At 42.1% G+C, this 25,620-nt stretch overlaps 1 protein-coding gene across 1 annotated transcript in view; it reads right to left on the bottom strand.

Annotated features, from left to right (window-relative positions):
• The window catches only part of rab11fip5a (RAB11 family interacting protein 5a (class I)), a 31,141-nt gene that overhangs the window by 2,908 nt on the left and 2,613 nt on the right, over nucleotides 1-25,620 (bottom strand). The window contains exons 2-5 of the mRNA XM_075448764.1: nucleotides 9,519-10,030; nucleotides 8,536-9,133; nucleotides 2,816-5,281; nucleotides 17-161 (exon numbers count right to left, since the gene is read on the bottom strand). Of these exons, the coding sequence (XP_075304879.1) occupies nucleotides 17-161; nucleotides 2,816-5,281; nucleotides 8,536-9,133; nucleotides 9,519-10,030 (3,721 nt within the window). The remainder of the gene's footprint in view (nucleotides 1-16; nucleotides 162-2,815; nucleotides 5,282-8,535; nucleotides 9,134-9,518; nucleotides 10,031-25,620) is intronic.

Raw genomic sequence — 25,620 nt, 5'->3', positions numbered from 1 at the left:
AGAGGACCAACTGTACCTTCCTTCTGTCCGTCCCCTGGTCCGTGATCTGGCTGCTCTTCCCTGGGTGGATGGTGAACTTGAGTTTCTCCAAGCCGGTGGCAAGCACTGACCGCTTCTCTTCAGCCAGCGTGGCAGTTGTCAGGGGCTTCACGGGGTGGGGGCTGGAGAGGACAGCGACAAGAGATGCATGCAGCACACACAGTCAGGCAGTTACTTACACCTCTCTTAATGTTCAGTGTCATACAGACGACTTCTGGCTGACATGAGGAACGAAATCTGGCTGCCATACTGGAGGTCTCCTGTTCTTAGGCGTCTGTCACTAAAAGCCAGTTAATTTAACCGTTATTCTTCAATATTTATGACTGCGTATGAAAAGATATAATTGTATAATAAACTGACGAAGATGAATTGAACCCCCAAATATATTTTCAACATTTTCCCTTCCTTTTGCTGACATTTGAAAAGAGTAAATAAATCATATATAAATAAATCCAACACGGTTAGAAGCTGTCAGCAATACTCAGTCATTGACTTAAAGTATTTATTTTATTTTTTTTATTAACTGGGATGTATTTTGATCAGGCATTAAAGAAGGTTGCGAGATGTGATCGAAAGCTCTTAAAATCATGTATCACATGACTAGTTTTAATGCATTTGATCACAGTTAGGCACAGATCAGACACACAATTGAAAGCACCGGTTAATAAAGTAAATGATTCTGATCCCAATCAGTTCAAGCATCCACAAGATGAACCTGAAGCAAAACCAGGCTCCCCCAATAAGTCCACAGGACCAAAATGATCCGCTACGGACACCTCTAGGAGTCCTGTGCCCATTCTGCAAAGTGTCAGAGCTGCTTAGGGGGAACTACAGTACAGTAAAAGTCCTCAGTCAACTTTATGTTTTTGCTCTCTGGAGCCAGACTTTCTTGAAATCTTTTAAAGTGCTCTGGAGGAATAGTTCTCCAGGCTTTCTGGAGGTCTTTTCATGTTTTTCTTTAAACCTTGGCTACTCTTTCACTTATCTTCAGTCCAGTTCTTGTACCTGAACCCATCCAAAATAATGTGTTTTGTTGTTTGCTATGCCACTAAAAACTGACCTACAATCGTTCAAACTTAAAAATGGGACCTAACTCAAGGGATGAACCTGGGTTGTGTTGACACAACAGACAACAACTGTCTTTAGGAACTTTGTTACTAGCAGTCTGTCACAAAGACACATCATTTGTTTCCATTTCTTGAGTTGCAACTATAAAAATGTCCAAAGATAACACACTTTGAAAGACATATAATAGTATTTCTGCAGCAACAAGGTGCTTCCCAAAGAGCTATAAGCTGAAAACTTGGCATGTCTCAGCATGGTGCGTGGCGTGCCCTTAAAAATAATTGAGGAAACTGTGGAAAATTAGCCGTGTCAGGTTTAAAAAATGATCTACAGCAGACGAACAGTATCTGAAAGTGACGTCCTTAAGAAATCAGGCACGGGACCTGAGAGATGCATCTGACCCTTCAGCTGATCCATCTGCTGTTGGCCCAAGCCCAACCATCAGAAATGGTCTCCATGGAAGGGTGGCTGTCAAGAAGCCATTGTTAGGCAAGGCTTGTAACTTTTAAGCTTGTTAGAATTGTAAAACTTTTTATTGTTTTTAGTACAACCTAGAGATAATTGCAATACTTTCTGCTGATATCCGTGCTATTTAGAGTTAAGATTCCCCCTCAGAGGCTACTGTCTGACCCTAACACGGACTGGTTTGTACAGCAAACCTTTCTGTCGGTTTGTGGTTGTGTGTGAGTGAAGCTTTTTAACCTACACTTTCCCTCTGAACAACCGTTTCCCTTAAAAACAATGCTTGTGTTTGGAAAGTATAGTTTCCTTTTTGGAATTTAGCTCACAAAAAACAAACAAAAAAAAAAACATACCAACACTCTAATACTTGAATTTAAAAAAATATTATGAGACAACAGCTCAACAATAGCACAGGAAAGAGAATTTCCTGTGTCAATGACCTACATTCACAAGACTAGCTGCAGTGACTTGCATTCACACTCAATAACAGAGTCTCTTTCGACCCGCTATCGTCGGTTCAGCGATTATTTGAGCACAAGAGATTGTTCTCCAGACCCCCAATATGACACCAGACACAAAGGAACATGTTCAAATTCAAAATAACACTTCATAGATCAAGATTAAAGGAGGTCTGACAGGTGTAACATTCCTCAGAGAAACTGGAGGGAATTAAAATTGTCTTAAAACTGAGACTTAATTGCATGCATAGGTGCAATCAAACATGTAGAACTGTGTTAGGTGCGTTATTACCCCAAGGTGAAAAGGAAAACAACAAAAACAACACCTCTTTTCGCCTCGTAAAAAAAAAAAAGAAAAAAAGAAGAAGCCTGATTTCTGGTTGAAGTATTGGCAAATGAGTGTGGCTGTGTGAGAACGCCGGCTGGCCCTGTGGGGAGGGTGGAAGGTCTGTGTGTATGTTTGTGTGTGCTGGGAGGGAGGGGTTGTGTGGCAGGGATCAGGGCAAAATAATAACTGCTAATTGGCCTGAGGCTTTGTTTCCCCTCCTGTTACCACAGCCAGGACACACACAAGAAACCTGCGGAGGAGTCCTGTTAACACCAGTATATGCACGTGTGTGTGTGCTTTAACAAAGTGATGAAAAATAGAAGGTCACACCACAAAGGAGAATGCCCCCGAGAGTCGGCAAGGAAGAGAAGCAGGCGGAAGCAGAGCGGCAGGAGATTGAAGAGACGACAGGATAGAAATTCCTCTCCAACTTTTCACCAGCACTGAGCATGTGCAACCTCACCTGTTCTGCTGGTCGGCTTCCCGCTGCTGCTGCTCTTTGTCCTCCGGCACTGGCTTAGGTCCGGTGCCTTGTGCTGTGCTGGGCGGCAAAGTCGCTGAAACATTTAAAAGGGGACGGAGGGCACAGAGCGCTACAGGAGAACTACTGCTTACGGGAGTTAGAAAAGGAGCAAAGGAGATCAGAGAAGGGAAGTCGGGGCCCAACTGAGGTGAGGAGGTCTCCTGTATTACGGCAGGATCACTCCCAAAAGAGGGCAGGAGCACTTCGTCGAAGGCAGGTGCAAGGGTGCCCTCAGACTGGGAGCGGTGTAGTGTGGCATTGTGTGCCTGTGGGCACATTGAGAGCATGTCTCTTACGATGCCGTGCTGATCCTCCACCCCTCCTTCACTGAAGCTCTTTGGATTCCAGCTCATGTCAGAGTCTGGTGGTGGTTCAGGGGGTACTTGCAATCCATCTCCAATTGTGAGGCTTGGCTCAAGAACTGCCGTCTTGCCCTGAGCCCCACAGAATGGCTCTTCGAATTTGTTGGTTTGGCCGATTTCTCCATTCGATGACGTGGATGTGTTTGCAGGATCTACTAGCCCCAAATCGGTGTTGGTCTGAATGTCGCTCACCTCGCCGCAGACCGTTGAGTTAGCAGAGTACAACGTCTCGGTCAGCTCGGAGACGCTGGAGCGTTTGGAAGAAGGGTGAGAATCGCAGCTTTGGTAATCCTGTGAGTCAGTGCTGACATAAAAGCTTTGGCGCAAGCTGCTGCCACTCTGATCGGATACCTGTGTGTGCAACAAATTGCTGTCAAATTCTTGGCCGGGACTATTCATAATGTGGCTAATGTTGAGGGAATCGGCAAAGAGGCTAAAGGGCACGCAAGAGTCTGGGTTGGCATCCTGCTCTCCGGAACTAGGGTCCCTGAGGGACGCATCCAATAAATCCTGCTTGACATCAGGGGAGGAGGTTGTGATGTGCAGTGTTGGTAGTGTGGAAGTGAGTTCATCACCTGGAGAGCCAGGAGTCACTGCTGAAGCATTGTTCACAGAGTAATCATTGAGATCCACAGCCAAAACATTTAATGCCTCCATCCCTTCGTCTTTACTTCCATTGTCCGACTGTGGTTCAGAGAGTTTTGGCAACAGGTCGGGGTACACATTAGAAATGTTGGCGGTCTGAGCATCTCCACTTTTACTTCCCGTCTCCCACAACTGTGGTGCTAAAGAACCCGCTGAACCTCTCTCATCTACCTCTTCACCATCACTGTCCTCGTGCTGGATAACAGTTTGCTGGGCATCAACTAAACCGTCCACAATGCCATGTTCACACTCTGAGGGCTTAACATTTTTTTCCACAGTTAGCTCAGAGGAATCCTCACGGCGGATGAGGCTGGTTTCAGCTTCCTCAGAGGAGGATGCCGAGAATTTGTCAGACTGAGAGGAGAAACAGCAGAGGCCGTCTTCCTCTGCTGAACTGCCGATGCCAGAAGACACAGGATCTGGGGAGTTGTTGTTAAGTTGTGTAGATGAGGTATGAAAAGAAGGTGCATTCACGTTAGTGTCAGAGAAATAATTAGTAGTGTTGCTGTCTTGTTTAGTTTCAGTGCAAGCGTTCAGATTTGGAGAGTTAGTTGTCGGGGTTATCGTAGTTATGTCGTCGCTCTCAAAGCTTCTGTGCTCTGGGATCGTTTCAAGGAATTGTGGAAAAGTGTCAAAGTGATACGTGTTAGTGTTGGGCATCTGGCTGGTGACTTGACGTGCCTCGAGGAAAGACTTTGTCCCTGGCTGATGATGTAGAGAGTCATAAACATTTGTGCTGTCATCAGCATCTCTGACTGGTAGTAATGACTCTTCATTATTGCAGTGTTCCAGTGGACGGTCACCGAGCGCGTTTTGCTGCGTTCTGTTTTCTGTGGCGAGGTCCTCTGGAGACTGCAGCCTGCCAGCTGCAAACGCTTCAAAGCATTCATCCCACTCTGAATCTGGTCCAAGCCCCCCGACGGACATAAAAGGGTTGGACGACTTTCTGACAAGAGTGTTCTTCCCTTCCGTGGGTGGTGGAGGAAGAGGTCTTCTCCCAACGTTGGCCATCACTTCACTATTCGCGACAGCGCCAATGGCGGAGCCCTCTGTGGTTGGGTCGTGGGTCGGGACAGAGTTAGGGTCACTCGGCTGAGGAAATAGTTGAGTTATGGGGGGCCGGGAACTGGAAAGATAGGGCAAAGGAGGCGGTGAAGCTTTTAAAGTCTTAGGAGTGAGCATGTCTTCATAGAAAGGATTGTGCTGCAGGAGAGAGAAGAAAGGGTTGCAGGGGGACATGGGAGGTGGTGTGGTCTGTGAGTGGCAAAAGGGGTTAGAGTGGTGCAGTGCAGAAACTACAGAGGCAGAACCTACAGGGGGACCCAAGGGGTGGTGGCTAGGTGGAAGAGGAGGTGGGTGGGGGTCAGTGCAGGGCTCTAGTTTAGGTGACACCACCAAGCTGTGAAAGGAAGGGCACACAGTCCTCTTGATTAGTTAGGATTGATCACACAGCTTAACTAAAACCTGCAGAAGGTGTTCTGTGTCAAATCACATCTTAAAAGCAGATTATGCAGAATGTTCCTTTAAGAATATATCTTTATAACAAATCAACTCCTCTCAGTCATGTCTTAAGACCCAGTGAGAGTGCGTATTCATCTGTTTCTCGGCATATTAAAACAGGTCTATGCTGACATTTTCTTTGTTTCTTCTCATTTTGCTGGGTTCATTTTTGGCCTAGAAGCTGTGCAGACACCAGCCAATGACAGTGTGCAGGCGTTATTTCTGTTAAGAGTAAATGCCTTTCTAAAATAAAAGACGCTTTGTTCTTTTCAAATGTGTTTCTTTGTTCTGTAGCTGACTGCAGTTTGTTACTGATTAAATAAAAACTCTGCCATTGTAGTGCTGCATTTAAAGCCCAATAGGGATTTTGAGTAATTTCTGTTTTCGAACAAGAAAAGTTCTTGTTTGAAAGTCTGAATAACCCTAACCCAAATCCAAAAGCCAGCTTACAAAGCTTGTGTTTGGACCGCAGGAACCTTTTTTATAATTTTTATAACTACTGGATGAAGTCTAGGGCTGAGCAATTTTATCGATACTGCGATATATATATATCGATATTTCGTTTCCCGATAAAGTATCGATTTTTCAGCACCGAGGATCAATTTTTTAAATTTATTTTTTATTTAATTTTTTTTAATTTATAGCAAACTTTATTGAAAAGTCAGACGCTACAATTAGTGAAAACACAGAACATTAAGACAATACAATACAATGCCAGGGGGTCACATTATACAAAGCAGTGATGAATTAGTTCATAAAAATGTTGTATAAACTGCACAGCTCTCACGTTTGTGACATGTTCGTTTGTTTCCGTTTGTCTGGATGTGTTGTCCTTCCGGTTCAAAGGTTGGACAACCAGTCCAATCAGCAATGATTCATGTCAAATCACACTGTCCCCTTTTTTTCCCCCAGAAAATGATGTGAGTGAATCGAATCGTATCGAATTGTATCGAATCGTATCGAATCATATCGTATCGTTGGCTGAATATCATCTATCGTATCGTATCGTGAGATTAGTGTATTGCTACAGCCCTAATGAAGTCTCCCTCCCTCGTCACCGTGTACACAAGTGATGGTCACTGCATCACTTGAGCAATCCTATCTGTAGTGCAAATTATTTCTTGTCCTTCCTGGAGCTCCACAGTCCCCACTGCATTTGGAGAGCCTCTGCAGGCCTGTTTGGCCTGACCTCCAAGGTACATTAAATGCAGCGTCACTTGGCAGCAAAAGGGAGAAAAGCCCAAGGTTGGAAAGCTGTGTTTACAATCAGTGGGCACTCATTCTACATATTGTGCTTTTTACACATTTTTACAGGAAGGTTATGCAAAAAAAATCTGCTGAAAATGGCTGCCACAAGACACGACGTTAAGAACCATTAAAGTCAAATAAATAGTCAAAGTGCAGCTATAAAACCAGCAACCCTGCTTTCATTTCAGGAAGTTATTCAACAGATTGCTATAAAAATCTTAATTAGTGCAGATTTAAAAGAACTACATTACGTTTGAGAGTTAACTGCTGTGCAAACAGTAGATGAAAAGTAGCATTTTATTTGTTAAAATCACTCACATTTTCAAACTCTTTCTAAACAATATTACCACAGCTTTATCTATGATATCACTGGCTAATGGTGTAATCTTTTGCTGGATAAGATGGTGTAGGTAGTCGTAGTGATTACACAGTGCTGCCTGTGCCAACTTGGCACTCCCTCCCAGTGTATCTAAAAGCATGTGTAGGCTGTGAAAATATGTAGTTACAGAGCTGAGGCGGAGGTATTGTGTGTACGGTGGCCAGAAATAGATGACCTCACTTCAATCAACAGGTGCTTATCAGTCCGGCATTTTGTTTACACTCTTAAAAGCAGCCGTACCAGGGCTTTCTGAGCACTGAAATAAAGATTGATGATATATACTAAATCTAATAAACAGCAACGGAGCATTTCGCCACAGGGCAGCAGTACAGGAGAAAGTACAGTAGAGCAGATGACACCCCCAAAATGAACTACTCATCTGAGTATGTGCTTATGTTACAAGTAGAAATAAAATGTGATGGGGTTTTCTTCCCTCCCCTTCGCCCTTCCAACGCGCAAATGACAAATGCTTACACAGGGCCCTCACACTCATCCACAACCTATAAGGGAGCAATGATTTTTCCAGCTCACGCTATCATCTTTCAAACGAAATTGGCATTATAACTCAACCATATAACAGCAAGCAAGAGGCTAATTTAACAAGAGCAGCTCGCCTCCTCCATCTGCATTGCAGATACCTGCTGTAACCAGAGACTAGGAGGCCAGGAGGGATGCACAGGGCTGGAGGCTGTCATGCTGGTGCACAGGAAGTAAACAACTACGCTGAAATGTAGCCCCCCGTTGTATACATCCACAAGTAGGTACTCCACTTCAAGCTTAGACACACAACACGTATCATGTAATGTTACACAAAGAATAAAAAATAAATAAAAAAAACAGAAGAATGCTGGCCTTAAAAAATGAAACTTCAGCTGACTGGGACACGGGATCGCACTTCCTTCATTGTTCAGAAAGACCAGAGTGTTAAGTCGCTGAGGCTAGAGCCAGGAGGCAATTAGCGCAGTGTACAGACCGGTATTTCTAGTCCGGTTTTTCTAAAAGGTCAAAATCATACCTGTGAACTTGTTTAATATGTACACAAACAGATGTAAGAGGGCTAATGCGGGTCACATTGAGGTTACCAGCTTTGGGAGTACCTTTGAACCTGTGCATTGACCTAAAGTATAAGACTTTGCTGTGCGACTGTATCTAGCAAATCACATTAAAGCTGGAAATCCTACAAAGAAATGCAGGGTTGATGGATATAGTATAGTTTTAAACTAAAATCACACTAATTAGGAATCTCAGAGCTGCCTACACTTTGAAACCATTCTGTTCTGCCCTGTTTTCACCTGAGAACAGAAGTGTAAGAACCCGGAGCAGTTCGACACCTCTTTTTGTGATCTCTGCAACATGAAATCTGTTCTCAAAAGTGCAGCTACTCATGCTCATGATGGCTGCTTTTGACCTTGTTGCTTCACAGTACTAACACACTGAAATGATAATTCATCACCTGTTCGGTGCATTAACAAATGAAGCTGTCGCTGAGCCATTAGTCAGCTATGTGATCACAGAGTGCATCTCACCTGGGCTTGCTGTGCGAGTCCTTTGATCCGAACCACCCCTTGTGTTTCTCCTCAATGACAGCAGAGACCTGTTCAGACTTGTCCTTGGGCTGACTCTGACCCTTCCCCGCAGACTCACTCCGCCCATGCGAGAACAAGTTCCTCCTCTGCTTTTTCCCCTGGATCTCTGACTCCGCCTTGGAAGCCGAAGACAACGAGGCAGCTTTTGGCTGAGCGGCCTGTTCCAGCCGCTCATCTTCTTCACTCAGCATGGGGCCACTTTTCTCTAGGGCCGCTGCAATGGCGGCTTTCTCCTCCTCGCCAGGTCTGTCAAAAGACCAGCGGCGCCCGTCTCCCACTGGGCCTTTGGGGAGTTCTATGAGCGAGTGTGTGCTGAGATTCTGGAGAGACACGGAGAGAGGGATGGACTTCTGCATCGGTCCCAAGCCTGAAGAACCTGCAGGTTTTCCTGAGCCCGGGTCCAGGGGCTGGACGTCATAAGCATGGCTTCCGTTAACACAAACAGTGGGCTGAGGCACTACGATGGTGATCTCACCGGCCTCATCCCCGAACTGACATTTGAGAGAGGACGATTTGGGCGACGTGTTTGCCGTGTGCTCTGCAGATATAAAGCAAGAGGAGAATGAAAATAAAAAAAAGATGCAGACAGTCAGTAGCCTTTCTTTCAATGCAACTGTGATTAAGTCTTTATGGGTAAAATGAGACTGTTTCTCTGAACTTTGCAGAGCAATGTCGCTCCAATCTAATACTGCAGATAATTCTTGGGAAGGTGAACTTCTTTAAAGTCAATACAATTGTGAAGGTATGGCACGTTGCCATGTACGCTTTTCATTTTAAGGTCAATGATTCCATAAAGGCTGTTCATGATGCACTCCTTACATCACCTACCTTTATACCTTTAACATATATTTAACTTAAAGAGTAGAAATGTAAAATATTCCTCACAAAGGGACAACAAGCCCTGGTCTCATGGCGATACTCACCTGGGCTGTTGTCTGCCGTCAGGTTGCTGCTGTTACTGGGAGAGTTGGAGAGGTCCGACACCACCACGCTGATACCGGCGGTGGGGCTGAGGCTCCCGCCTCTTGACGATGACTCGCTACTCTCTGAGCCCAGAGAAGTGCTGGAGCGAGTGTCGGACGACTTTCGCAACTTTCCCCTGAAGAAGAAGGTCCTCATCTTGCTTCGACGGGCCTCGCCCCCCTCATCGTCCTCATAATCCTCCTCTCCGCCTCCGTCACTCGGCAGTCTTTGGCGTAACCGAACGAGAGACCCGAATCCACTCGGCTGGACGCCTAACGAGGAGTCATCGTCGCTGGATCTCCTCTTCCCCTTGATGCGCTCTTTCAGTTTGCTGAAGGTGGAGGCTCCTTTGTCCTTCATGACGAGGTCATACATGCTGGCTGTCAGGTTGTTTCGGGTGAACTGGATGGTGACTTGGATGTCTCCCCGCTCCTTCTCCTTCTTCCCCGTTTTAGAGTGGAGTCTGTACCACCTGAAACAGAGAGGCGTCCATTCAAATGAGATGCACAGACGCACCACGTTAATCACTTTGCAGGGAAACATTCTGGGGATTTCAGCATGTAGAAAAGATTATCAGTGAGGGTCCCATTTTGCTTTAGCAGCACTTTGGACATAATAAACACACACACACACACTGCTAAATTGTATCAGTTTTGTGACAACTGTGTCATCATTTAGTAAAGCCATGAACGTGGTCGTAAGGTCATGTGAATGACTGCACTTGTACCAATGCTACACTGCTGTATGTGGCTACACATCCCACAATACCACGATGAGGCCCCTTTTTTTGTCATGATCCTGTAAGCAAGAACAACGTAGCAAAACAACTAGTACTAGTTCATGCATTTGTTACTTCAGGATTGGACTACTGTAATTCTTTATTAATGGGCTGTCCCACATATTCTCTGAAAAGCCTTCAGCTGATCCAAAATGCTGCAGCCAGAGTTCTGATGAGAACTAGCAGGAGAGATCATATTTCTCCAGTTTTAGCTTCTCTTCATTGGCTCCCTGTTAAATTCAGAATATAATTTAAGATTCTTCTCCTCACATATAAAGCTCTTAATAACCGAGCTCCATCATATCTTAAAGATCTCATTATAATATATTTTCCTAACAGAGCACTTTGCTCCAAAACTGCAGGTTTACTTGAGGTTCCCTGAGTTTCTAAAAGTAGAATGGGAGGCAGAGCCTTCAGTTATCAGGCCCCTCTCTTGTGGAATAAGCTGCCAGTAAATGTCCGGGAAGCAGACACCCTTTCCACTTTTAAGACCAGGCTTAAAACTTTCCTTTTTGTTAAAGCTTATAGTTAGGGATGGCTCAGGTGATGTTAAAAGGGAGTCGTTCCTCTCCACAGTCGCCTCAGGAACGCTCAGGACGGGAGATTGGACTGATGACAAGTTTCGGTGCAATCTGTTGGTTTCCTTAGCTAGGAAATTGTTTTTGAATTGGCTCTATATGAATGATATGAATGAATTGGATTATTTTGAAAATAATTATGATTACAATGAATTGAACTCCAATTGGCTTGAATTGGACTATATTATTTAAGTGCCTTGAGATAACATTTGTTGTATTTGGCGCTATACTGGAGAGGCATCGAGGGGAAGTTCTTGGAAACACCACATTGTGACTCATGGCAACGTCTCATCTGTTCTGTTGTGACCGTTATATATACATATAAGAAAAAAGATATGAGTGAGAAAAATCCCCCCAGCTAACATGCTTTTCTGCACCCAAAAGGGAAGTTCACAGCACTTCAAGGAAGACAATAAAATAGACTTGAAACCAGTATCTGCTTTTAGATTGTTTACTTCCTGTGTCACTGTTCTATCTTCATGCCACACCTCAACCACAATCCCGTTTACCTATAACATGATCATTATGAGACACATTCCTGCCCAGATCTGCGAATACGATTCGACTGCGCCACATGACCTTTAAGAGAAGATTAAGAGTCCAGATTCAAGAATTAGTTGGCTCTATTTGGTGTTAAAACCCATCTGTTAATGCTAAGGTTTTACATAAATGTTTAAAGACACATGTTTAATAACCCATCTGGTTTGTAGCCGGTTATAAATTTAGGTACATATATAAAATTACAAACTAAAACCAAAAATCATAGGACATACTTCAATAACAAAAAACAAACAAAACTGTAGAGGAGGGCAAGTAACAGCTGTTAATCAAATGGACTTAATAATTTATGATCACTTTCATAAAAAGCAGAGGTTTGGGCAGTTTACTGCTTTGCAGGATTCAGATTTGTATTATAAAGCTAAGGATGCCTTCAGTTTACAAACTAGCATCTGGACAAAACACAAGACTTCTGGAACAGTGGGCCTCATGCAAGAACATTTTCGTATTTTTATTCTAAATTTCTCTCACTTTTTTCGAACGAAGGTCTCGTACGAACACGCCACTCAGATTCAACAAACGCTCTTATCTCCGGAAAAAGTGTGTAAACGACCTGCGTAAATAATGAATTCCACCTGTGCGTGTATAATTGCACGTGCACGAGGATAGTAAATTTGCATACTCCACGCCCAAAATGATACCATATAAGGCTGTGCTTCCTCGCTCCTGTGCCAGGAAGTGTTGAGTGTTGAGTCATGAGAATGGCATCAAGAAGCAAAAAGAACAACTTTACGGGCTCTGAGATTGAAGTTCTGCTTTCAGAGATCCAAAAAGGAAAATCTGTCATTTTAGCAGTGTCAGCAGTGGAATTACGGGACTTGCTAAAGCCAAGAAATGGGAAGCAATTACGAGTGCTGTTTATTGTCACCTGCAGTTCGTAATGTCACCGAAATAAAAAAAAAGAAATGGTTTGATATGAAAATGGCTTTAAAAACAAACGTCTCGCCATGGGCAGGCGCTTGATGACTGCAACTAAAGCCGTGCAATCAGTTGTTGCCTCATCATGATAGCTCTTTGATGGGGCGGTCCATGAGGGGGGTCTTCTGGCACCACACCTTCTGGTCTGCTCGGGCAGGTTCAGGTAGCAGCAGACCCTCGTTCATGGCAGTATTGTGCAAATCTGGCATGCCTTCTCTGGGCTATAGAGCAGTTTGCCCCCCGCTGTATGGAGACACACCCACCTGGCCTTCAGCTCAGTGCGCTCCACAACAGGGGCACGGGTGCTTTTATGTGTATATGTGTGCATTGCTACGATGATGTTTGGCAGTCCAGCCACGGCATTAAAGTCCCTCTTAATTTGTACTTGTTGGACAGCGGTGTATGGGAATTTGATGTACCATGGGTGATAAACTGATGAGAGTTTTGATGACCAAGGGGAGCGCACGGCTCACAGAGGACTGGGACATCCCCGATCTGTCTCCAATCTCGCTCTGAAAGGTTCCAGTGGCCAAAAATCCAAGGGTTGTGAGGACATGGACGTGTGGTGGAATTGGGTTTGATTGGCGTGTTTCTCTCTGGAGTTGTGGCTCTAGCAAGCTGCATATTTGCAGCAGCACAGTCCTTGGTGATCTAAATCGCGATGTCAGCCATTCGTTTGTCTCTACACGGTCTCTTCCAGGAGCCTGACGCGCTAAGGCATCCAAAAGTAGAAAATCAGCCGCTGGTTACACTTCCCATTAACCTTGTTATATACAGAGTCAAATTAACCTTCGATTAATGCATAATTATAGTCAAACAGAATAAAATAAGCATCATTATGGGGTATAATGTTTATATTTATTTCTGTTTGCTTCAAAGTAATTAAATATACAATCCATTAGTCAAGCAAACTTGATTGGAATAACAGCGGACTATTTTACGAAACTCCTACGACAGGTCTGGATCACTCCTAAATTCTGTTCGTACCTGAAAGAAAACGTAAAATACGAAAAGATTGGTGAATGCGCAAATTCTCTTAAATCACTCGTACGGACGATTTAAGAACAAATCTGTGCGTACGAACGGTTCTTGCATGAGGCCCAATGTCCTTTGAACAGACAAGACCAAAGTGGGGATGTTTGGTCATAATGCACAGCAGCGTGTTTGGTTGACACCACTCTATACCAACTGTCCAGCCCAGTGGTGGAGGGCTGATGATTTGGGCTTGTTTTGCGGCCTCAGGACCCGGACACCTTGCAGTCACTGAGTTGGACCACGAACTCCACTGTTTATCAATGTGTTTTAGAGTCAAATGCCAAGCCATCTGTTGGACATCTAAAAGCTTGGCCCAAATTTGGTCATGCAACGGTACACCGATCCGAAGCACAGCAGCGAATCTACAACAGAATGACTGAAAAAAAGAAAAGAATCGAGGTGTTACAGTGTTTCCAGACCTCAACCTGTTTGACATGCTGTAGCGGGACCTTAAAGGAGATGTGCATAAACAGATGCCCGTAAACCTCAATGAAGTGAAGCAACAATGTGGAACAGTCGTCCACAATTCCTCCACAACAATTTGAGTAGTCCCTCAAATAACATCACACAGAAAATGATCACTTCCAGTGACTACTGCTAAAGGTGATAGTGAATCATGCAATTGGTGTTTCATACACTGAATCTGTATTTTAGTGTAGCGTAATGTCATCTGTTGTTGTTGATTTTTTTTTAATTCACCTTATTTTAAGACCTGGTTTGACATGTGCAACTTAAGAAAGTTAAAAGGATAAAACTACAGAGGTAAAACAGATAAGCTCCACCGTGAGAGAAAACAGACTGAAGGAAATCCACTCATGTAAAGGTGGTGTGAACCCCACACATTAGCTATCTCAGAAACCAGCTTTTCATTTCCCTCCACAAGTTTCCTTCCTTTTTCTATAAATCAATAGCATGACTGTGCAAAGCCTTGCAAGACAGATCAACACACTTAGCATATAAAGCATTAGCTTGTACAGTTGTTGTTGTTGGGTGTGCGTGTGTGGTTGGTTTCAACCAAAATGTTATTTAAAAAATGTTATATTGTGCTCTAATAGTGTATAACAATATTTGTTCATGAATTTGTCAGGGTTTTTAGAAACCTTAAAGAATGCCCTATATGATTTTGGTTGTGCTTACATGCAAGACACCTCGGGGAATGTCACTGCACATGCTCAGCTCCCAGGTTGCTGCTGCTCTGCTGGGCAAAATGAGGTAAAGGGAAAATGAATGCTGGCAGGGAACACTCTTTATTGGAATGGGGAGAAATATACACACAGGCTTGGCTTTACAAGGGAAACAGATAATGTCAGATAATATCAGTATAAACGCGATTATCAGATCTTATATCTTGTTTGAAAAAAAAAAATAACAACATAAATCAAAATGTGGTATACTGCCCTGCGCTTGGCCACTACTGTGGAGTAGTGTGTAGGTTCATGGAAACGTTTAAGCAATCTTAAAAATTTAAAAAGAATTACAACCCTTTAAGTCTAAGAGTTGCAATGCTGTGCAAAATGTAAATAAAACTTGAATGCATTCATTTGTAAATAACTGAAACTGTGTATTTAATCAAAAATTAGCCCATAAATATGCAGGCACACAGGCAACAAGGCAAAGCTGTGCAATGCCGCCACAACTGGAAAAAAAATAAAAATGTAATTATTTATATGAAAAGGCAACAGGTAGACCGAGAATTTCTGCGTTAAATGCAAGGAGGGGCTCGCCACTCTGAAAGACTGCACATGGAAATACTTTAACAATTTAAGGATGTGTCTCAAGATGAAATTGTAAAACACTCAGAGGTTTAAGCATCAACGGGATGTGATATCACAAGAAGATGTAGGGGGAAAAAAAAAACGCACGCGTAAAGGGACAAGGCCAAAAACCAACATCAAAGGGCTGACGAGCAGAACAAGACTGCAGTGAAAATCATAAGAAGGTGCGTTTGTCCCTGCATCCACTCGTGTAAGCTGCCAGGGGAAAAAAAGAATAACTTTACACTCATGATCCAGCAGCAACCCCGAAGCTTGTTTAAGAATGAAAGTTGTAAACTTATTCTGGAAATCATGGAGCCTGCATCCTCCAGGATACAGATGAGAGCGACTGCGTGGGCTTGTTATTAGCACACAGTTGAAAAGTAAGCATCTGTGATGGGATGATGGTACACAACACAAGCATAATCTTATTTAACAATGTGAGCAAAAAATATTGCGAAGAACATCATCAACCTTTCATTCCAGATCAAATTCAATATCCTGCTCGCTACAGAAGTGTCTGTGCTGCCTGATAAAGTAAATAAGTCAAACAACCGTTTAAACCTCATTTGGAAGCCCTGTTCAGTTCCAATGTGATTACAGAGGAAAAGAGGCACGAAGGTTTCCTGCTACAGCAGAAAAACTGCTGTAAGTGTAGGCCGCAGAGGAGGAAAACGCAGGTCGTAAAATTCATGGCACAGGCTATGCAATTATCATCATCCTGCTGCTGACCTAAAGTTCAGCCCTGAAAACAAGGCAACGCCCACGAGGAGCACCAGTGGAAACAATCAGCAAACATACACTCTCCTTGCAGTCCAACTCGAAGAATCCCAACATAACAAGCAGGTGGAGCCCAGCAGACAGAGGGGAGGGGAACGCCGCTTTTTCTAGCTCCGCAACAACAACAAACTCGACGTCTCGCATAAACACAATAGAAATTTGCCACGTGAGAATTTTGTTTTCTTTAAGCGATCAGGGGCTCATTCAGAGAATTTAAAAAGACAGAGGTAGCCATAGGTAGGAGTGGCACAGTCTAAAAGCTGGAGGATTATGTTTTTGGTTAACAAATTAACTTGATGTAGGCTGAAATTTCTATAGAGCAAGTATTTACCAAGTAGCATTTCATGAAATAAAATCCTTTTAGTGGATTACTAAACAACAATGTTAAGAAAAGACAGATTCCGAGCTGTCAACACAGAGAGGCATTCGAGCAGCACACAGACTTTCTCGCAGGCTCTCATGCTTCCTCAAACGCCGGTTAGGTGTGGGCTCGCGTTTCAACATCGACAATAGTATCCGTCCTCCTCCTGACACATCAGCCAACTCCCTGTAGCACAAGGTGGGGTTCGCATTCCAAATACAGGAGCAGGGAGCTATGTCATGGTATTCCCTTGGAGACAAAAGCTCTTACTACTGCAACCGGAATCGCACCACTGGCCAAGCAAAGATGGTCATTTAGAGAAACTATTTCATCCAAGTCTCTGTCTTCAGCTTCATTTTCTTAGACAGCAAAGCATCAGAAACGGGAAAAATTCTGATTTTGTTTTGCATTTACGTTTTTGACATCCATTTGACTTGAACAGCGTTAGATTACAGTAGTGGGCATAAAAATGACGACAGAGTAGTAGAGGCTCCTGCGTGAAGGAGATATTAAAAAAATAAATAAAGACCTCTCTGGTGACACACACACACACCATCCCCTGCTTTAGAAGACGATGCAAATAGGTCCTATTTATGTCTGTGCACCTGTGGGTCATGTGACGCCCGAATAAGCTTGACAATAACAAATGTGAAAGTAAGATAAGAGACGAGAAGGCTAATTACAGAAACTGCAACACCGACAAAAGCAACAGCCTACATTTTAAAGGCCACATTCTCCAGCCGAGCACAGTCCGTAACCAAAAAGGAACCAGTTTCCCAAAGGCATCATCCCACGCAGGAACCGCAGCTCAAAAAAGCTGTCGATTGGAAAGCATTTGGGGTTTTAAGCATCCAGAGTGAAGCTTATGGGAACCTCAGTGCTACAACAATCTATGAAAACAAAATGTTCTTCCTACTTTTTTTTTTTTTTTTTTTTTGTCTTGGAAGTCTCGCAGAGATTTGGATACTCATAAACAATCCCATTCCAGAGCTGCAGAGCATGACTGCGTATCTGCTTCCCCATCTTAGGAAAAAAAACAACAAAAAAAAAAAACAGGAAATCATAACACTCCACCCCGTCCTAGCATGACACCATCTCCCCATCTCTCCCTTTCCAAGAGCCACAGAGGACCAGACAGGAAAAAATAATAAGAACACATTCCCCACCTGAAACTGCTGCCTTACCGCAGACAGAGTGCACTTCAGTTTAAAGTCCAAGCACACTTCAGGGCTATACAAGGAGTAAAAAAATGACAGCACAAGTGGGCCATCGGCCTATTTTATCAGGTATTAGTTGAGCCTCCGTGGGAGCTTCAGTTGTATCAGAGCCAGAGAAAAGACTAAAATAAAACTGGTTCCAAGGGTGTGGGAGCAGTGTCGGTTTTAGAAGTGCACTTTGTTCACACAGTGTCTTGGTGCTCAGCATTGCATCAGTCTGAGTTACACCTTGTTCATATCCACCAGATGAACTTAAGGTGAGCACCAGCTGCCAACAGATCTTCTCACAGTGCAACTTTAGAAAACATGGGCACGTGATAAAAATGCTTCCACCGCTAAAAAAAAAGCTTGATTTATGCTTCTTTGTTAGATCAACACACAGACTGGTAGAGTTTCAGCTTATAGCTACACAGGCACATCCTTTTTTTTTCTAACTACAGAATCACTAGTCTTGGGCATTGCGATATACTAAGTAATTACAGGAAACCAAGAGGAATGATCGTGTTTTATAAGGCTGTGGCTTGTAGTACGTTACATTTTTAGTGAGAAAGACGTCAGGCTGTAGCGTAGCGACAGCAGCAGGCTACGACATGGCCGTACTGCTCTACGTCATTGCTTCTGCCTCAACCCAACACGGACAGAAATCAAGCTCAACACATGTGTCACATCTGGAAATAATGCTAACAGCCATGCTAGCTGCGCTGGAAGGTTCCACCCATGCTAACACTTCACAACAACAGTGTTGTATGGGTTAGCATGCTAACATTTGCTTAGTAAACTAAACTTTAAGGTACAGCAGAGGTTGATGGGAATGTCAAGTGTTTTGCAAGCAGTCACAGCGATAATCCACTTTGAGGGATATTGGAGAAGACAAGATTTTCTATCAAACATGCTCTGATCAATCTCAACGCTGTGGATCAGAAATAATATAAACTCCTATTGTAACCATTACGCAAAACACAAGCAAAACCTTCAAACTGAGTTTTGCCATATCTTTTTCACCATATTCTCATTCCAAAGCACTGACTTCATGAGACCAGTGGAGAGACTTGGCACAATTTTCTGCTGGTGGCCAACTTGCTTATCAATGTGGCAACATGATGTCCCAAATTGGAAAGCTGCAAATTGTGAACTATTTAACAAACTGAGGGACAATCAGTACATATCTACATAATGTTAGAAATAAAAGCTAATAACTGTTTCAGTCAGACTAAAACATGTCAACTTGTTAATCCAAATTAAATCCCACTTAATTTACTTTTCTTGAAGATGGACTAACATAGCAAGATAAGGCAGTTTGGAGTTAATATCTCCTGCATCTAAACCTTTGAGTGGACTCAAACTGTTCAAGGTTTGACCTTGTTTTGGTCTGTGACGTAAAAAGATCCATTGGGAAAAATCCCAACGCGGCAAGAGGAAGGAAGAATATTGACAGCTCTATAAGCAGTCAATATGGATGTGCTTCTGTCAATGAATTGATTCCCTTTCCATGCTTGTATACTGGGACAAGGACACTAATCCAATTAAATGGCCTTATCCATGCTATAACCACAGCGTGGCTTAATTGTGCATGTAAATATACTGAATGACTCAGCAGAAATGTCACCAAAGAGGATACATGTAGTAAGGATATGTAAAAGCTATAACAGTAAGACCGCGATGCCTGGTAAACAAGTGGAGCTGCTTCGTTTGTGTAACCAAGAGGATACTTCCAGTTACATCAGTTTCAAGGAATCACGCCAACAAACCCTCAAAGAGGACTGTGGGTAGCACTGGTCACGTGGCCTGGATTCCTGCATCACCAGCAGAAGCAGCAGACAGGCCGCAGGACCCGCACCGCATTCCACATCTGGATGTGATGATCTCCAACCTCACCACCTACTTCCCTCCTGATGCTTTCACACGACCAAGCACTGTACTCTAAAAGCACGAATCTTCAGGCACACATCAGGGATGAACAATCCCAGAAATGGGTGACTCTTGTTCAAAATGAAGTCAATTCAAAACCCAGTTGCACGTGTAACATTTTAAAAGCAGATAAAGGAAAGCTTCATTAAAAAAGAAAAAAAACTGAAGTGGCCAGTTGGGATACTCGGTAAAGAGAAAGTCTACAAGACAGTATTTATGAACAATTGCTTGTAATCACAAAAATAATAATGTAGGAGATGGAAAATAAGAAAGGTGGTGATCATCATGCTATTATTACTTTGTTAGCTTATAATAATCACCCTTTTTTTCTCCCATAACAAATGGTTCACGATATAAGAAAAAAAATCTACAGACTGGCTGTTATCATGAAAACTTGCTGACTACTGATCTGCTGTTGAAAATCCAGTGAAGCAAAGCTGAGAGTTTCAAAAGTGTTCAGCCTTAAAGGATGGGTAAGAACTGCCTGTGAGCAAAAGTAGATTTCAGCACATAAATGCAGGTGCAGCAGATTAGAGGAGCACCCGAGAAAGCAAAGTAACAATATTTCATGTGGTTACAGAGGTCGCAAGAAAAAACACAGCTTTCAAACGATTGGCCTGAGCCATTACTGTGCACGGGCCATCCTCTGAAACCTTCACGGTCCAGTTCTGCATTACAGAGACAAATTCTTGGTAGTCAAATGAGACAAAAGTGCTTAAAGCCATAATGTGTAATATTTCACGTTGTCTATTAACAAATTTGAGTCTTATCATTCACAAGTATTACCTCAATCGTTATTAATTACCTCCATCACAAAAGTGCAGTGTTCTTATATTCTTTATATTCAGCATGCGAATGTACATAAGAGTGTTACACCCCAATGGATGTCGCCATGTTTCTCCGCCATTTTTAAACTACGGGATTTGTAGAAGGACATGTCATCAGCTTCGCATTTTCCGTTTACACATTGGAAACGGAAAATGCGAAGCTGATGACATGTCCTTCTACAAATCCCGTAGTTTTAAAATGGCGGAGCGACATGGAGACATTCATTGTCCGTGAAATATTACACATTATAGCTTTAAACTTTCAGGGTTGAAGGGCTTCAGCAACTTGACATCTGTGACATCTGTGGCTAAACGCACATATTTTATGAGCTGACATAGCTGGAGTTATGCATCGCCAACACTCAACAAGTTAGTTACTGATATGTCTGATTCAATACAATACAAGTAACATTATTGAATATCTCGTGTCATTATAAAAACTTGGGGAATAAAGGTCTATCATTGATGGATAATTTAGAGTCAATTAAAATGCAAAGGCCCTAATATTGTACAACTCTCCAGCACTTCTGGCCCCTGTTGTCTGAAAACCTTAGTTTTAGCTCCTTTCTCGTTTAGTCTGACCCGACCCCCGACCCCTTGATGCGGGTTTTTTTGGGTAGATCTTTGAACAAAAACTTTTAGAGCCATTTAAAATATGTGTCTAGCTCATTGCTTTTCAGGTGTGAAGTACATTAAAGTGCGATACCTCTGACAGCTGTTGTCACCTATGGCTTTGGTAGACCCCCATTCAAAGACTGCCAACTTGTCTCATGAAGTGTCAGTAAATTTAGGCCATAAAATGACAGAAAGTATAACCCATGGGTGTTACACTTTATGTATATAACATATGGAAGGTAATAATAATAATAATAAAGTATTGCAGGTTCTATACCGTCTGTATTTCTATAATGAAGCCAGATGGGCTGACAAGGGATTTGTGATGCAGAGTGCAGACATAATTCCTCTACATGACTCAGGAATACAACCCTGTAAGAATGAGTGGAATGTTACAGTAGCCACTGCATATCCTCCTCTCTATATAATGAAATTTTATCTGATAAATCTCCACTGAAAATCTTTTGAAAAACCAGAGCTGCATTTATACTATCTAGGTTGACTTTTCAGGTCACGCTGTAATATAACATCTAATGTCCATTACACGAGATTCTGTCCAGGCTGCAGCTAGAGGAAGTCTGTTGGTTCTTAGCAGAGGATTTTTCTGGATGTACATCCCACACTGACACACACACACACACACACACACACACACACTCTTTCTGCCTCACTCAGCAGTGGGAGGTTCAATTCTAAAGCCTTAAGCAACATCACAGGTTTGTTTACAGCAGATACACGATGGGTGACTGAGACAGAGTTGTAACAGAAAGGAGAAAGTAGTAAAATACCAAAGATAAATCCTAATACTACCACCAGCTGATTAAATACAGATTCCCTGACTTGCAGTGCAAAAAAATAAATAAAATTGCTGAAAAGTGGAATTGTCCTCTTGAGAAAAAAATTGATTATGAAGGAAAACTGTGCATGGTGCACCTGATATTCAGCAGAATTCATTTTGTGTTAGCAACACAGTTTGTTTCCTACATAGGCTGATCTGGCAGTGTTTTTGTGGCTTCCTCCTTACCGACCTTGCCGGGGAATTCACCTGACGCCCACCTTTCCTGTAATCTGCTCCACACAAGTAATTCGCAGCCACCACTTTGAGGGCAGTTGTTGTTCTGACTCCGATTCATGAACTCTACCAAGTAGGCTCAGGTGGTTGGTATGGTTTGCTTTGTTGGCAAGATTACTTAAATGGTTGCGGACATGTATGAATAATAGTCAATATGGGCCACGTTAGCTGCGCCTTCGTTCTGTATCGGTGTCATGTCTGAAAGTACAGAGGCGGGTTCGAAGTTGATGGCCCAAGTTTTTCCAAAGAAATCCTAAACATTTTGCTCCCATACCCCAATTTAACATCAACATAAATATTCCAACAGTCAGTATAGCATTTTTACTGGCAGCTATTGTTATAATTTAACTGCTAAGAATTCACAATGTGACTTGTGACTAGTTATAGCTAGCTTGCTACCTAAGCTAATGTTTTAAGCTAATCAATTTTAGCATTCTTAGCCTACAGGTTTTAGAAGAATAAGTTATATACTTGTGACTGTACTAGAAAAAAAAAAAAAAAACTAAAGCTAACAAATATGAAAAAGGTGTGTATTCAGTTTCCACTTATGGTTACCAGAAAAGAGTCTGTTTAGCAAAAGTAAACAGTAAACTCTATAAGTTTTAAACATTCATAAAACCGAACAAAGCTAATAATGCATAATCTATCACAAACAGTATTTAATTTTGTGGTCCTTGGTTTGAATGTAACAATGTTACTGTAGGGAACAAGACAGAAATTCAGATATGCTAATTCCTTCCAAACACTCTTGATTATAAAAAGAGCTAATACGAGTCCTAATGAAATCTTTAAGTATGATAAGTATTCTTAATCCAGTCAAAATCATTAGAATAATGACTTCAGTTGAACATGGTCTGTTCATGGCTGTGGTTGTAATTTAAACCTCCAAACTTGACTTGATGTCTGATAAGGCAATATGGCAGAAATCCATATAATCACAATGGTAATCCATCTGAAATATCAAACATTCATCGTTGCATGTAAAAATAGATCCACAGTTACCTATAAAATCATCAAACTGATGATGAAAAACAACTTTTGCTAAAGCTCCACTTATTTACCTGTTAAGAGGAGAAATTTTTATTTTTTTTTAAAAGTCAAATGTTAGGAATGAACTGTCAAGCTCAAAATGCACATTCATTGAACTGTATTTGAATACAGTAGTTCAATTCCAAACATAATTCAAATTCACTGGCATATACATATTAATTAATATAAAAAGTAGGGCTGGGCAAGTTAACTCGTTATTATCGCGTTAACGCATTGATTATTTAACGCCGATAAATATTTTATCGTGCATTAACGCATGTTTGGGTTTTTTTTTTAATTTAAAAAACGAACATTTTGGGGGGCTTTTGTGCCTTTAATGGATAGGATAGTTCAGAGAGACAGGAAGCAGGGGGCAGAGAGATGGGGAACGACACGCAACACAGGGCCGTCCGATGCGGGACTCGTACCGGGGCCAGCTGCAGCGAGGACTATAGCCTCTTGAACATGAGGCACCTGCTCAACCCACTACGCCACAAACCACCCGTTTTATCATTTGTTTTATTTTGTAAAAGTCTGCAGCTGTCTGCTGCGGAACCGAAAAAGAAAGTAATCGGCGGATCCACCAAACATGGAGAAGGGTACGGAACTTTTACTCGGCCATTTTCATGTTAAAGTTCTTCCAGACGGCGGAGTCGACAGAACCAAAGTCATCTGTAAACACTGCCAAGTTGAATTGTCTTATCACTGTAGTAGTTCCAGTCTAAAATATCACTTAAAGGCAAAACACACAACTGATAGCAGCAAGTCATTCAAGGAAACAGACAGTGGAGCGAGGCTTCTACATAAAAACTACATAAAGATGCTGATGTTAAAAGTGTGTTTGCACAACAAATGTTATGGCACTTTCATTCATATGGCAGCACATTTAAAATAAAACTAAATGCTAAAAGCTATACACTACTTTTGAATTCATTTTTGGATTTTGCGTACAAATGCGATTAATCATGATTAATCAGGGAAATCATGTGATTTATTAGAATAAAAATTTGAATCGTTGCCCAGCCCTAATAAAAAACAAATAGTTTATTTGTATTATATTTTATACCACATTAGGCAAAAATTAGACAAAGTTTTACCGCAGCTCTGAGTTCAAACTCTACTCACATCATTTATGCATTTAATATGTCAAATAGATATGCAACAATCACAATAGACAACACTACCACTGCTTTCTGAGCTTGACAGCATACATCTGGGAGTGTGAAGAAACTATGAGCTCTGAAAAAACAGCTCTGTCTGATTGTTTGGGGCCGCATAGGTCTGAACACATGTCATTACTGAGCCATTGAGATTTGCAGGGTGCCGTTATGCCATAGAAAAGAATGGTCCAACTTCCCTGCTTTTTATCTCCACTGACAATTCCAACTCATGCTGTATTCATTGGAATACTAGCATCCTAGAACCAGATATTGCAACAACATACTTGAAACCTTGGAAAACCATTGGTTTATAAACAATGGTTCTTTATGTTATATTTTGAAATCTTAAGCAAAATGCAGAGGAATGGACTAACGGTGAAGCCCTGGATTTATCTATCTGATACGCAACGAAGGGATTGCGATGTTAACTGCGGATAGCCGGCTGGCCTTGAAGTTGCTTCAGTGTTCCTTTCTGCAGTGCGGTGTCTGACACAGTTCACCTCATGTTTCACAACAAGATTGTGACAAAAAAGAAATCAGTATCATCTGTCTAAAGCCAAACTATAAATAAGGGAAATGTAAACATCTTACAATAGTTCCTGTGTGTTCTCGTGTGAGCTTTGAGCTCCCAGGCTAGGTGCTGTACTCTCTCTCATATGCTATGACTTGCTTCAAGGGTTACCAAGGGTGTGTCCAAATCTAAGTTTGCATGGCCACACAACGATATACAGAGCTATAAAGACATGGCTGACAACCTGCATTTCTGTATTTTGACCAAAGTATGGCACGGAAATTTGATTAAGACCTCAGAGAATTGTGGCAACTTAAGAAACAGGGTCACATTATGTCTTCTTCAAAAGTAGAAAATCCATTATCTAAAAACATCTTAAGTGAGTACTTGTTTTCCATTGCAACAGCCATGGCTTCAATGTAATGCTCATGTTAGCATATGTCAACAGATGCTGCTGTAAGACACCACGAGTCAGCTCTCTATGTTATGACTCCCCTCTACTTTAACTAAAGGTTTTGACTTTGATTATTATCCAATGAGTTCACTGAAAGGCGTTAAGAGTAAACAGGTTTGGTTCTGGAACCAAAAACTCACTGATCGGGTTGTGGCCAAAAGTGCAATATTGTCATCCCAGACAGGAGTAGAACAAGACATCTATTAGCTGCAGAAGAAGAGTGATACAAGTGTTTTGGGGTTTTTTTTAGGATAAAACAGGTCAAAATAATTATTTTCTCACGTTTTTAGAAAATAAATTCATTTGAATTAAGTTCAGTCCACCACTCTTTGAAAACTAGAGCAAAATAGAGAAAATAATTAGAGAAAATAGCTAAGAAGATAATTTTGACCAATTTTAAAGATTTATGTTAGACCAAAGTCAGACAAATCCTCTAACATCTTACTTTAATGCACATAATCAAGTCTTCCTGTCCCACCAAATATCTTTTTTAAAAGGCTGAAGAAC

This window comes from Odontesthes bonariensis, chromosome 17 (genome assembly GCF_027942865.1).
Source record: "Odontesthes bonariensis isolate fOdoBon6 chromosome 17, fOdoBon6.hap1, whole genome shotgun sequence".
NCBI lineage: Eukaryota > Metazoa > Chordata > Actinopteri > Atheriniformes > Atherinopsidae > Odontesthes > Odontesthes bonariensis.
This window is presented reverse-complemented; position numbering and strand designations above follow the sequence as displayed.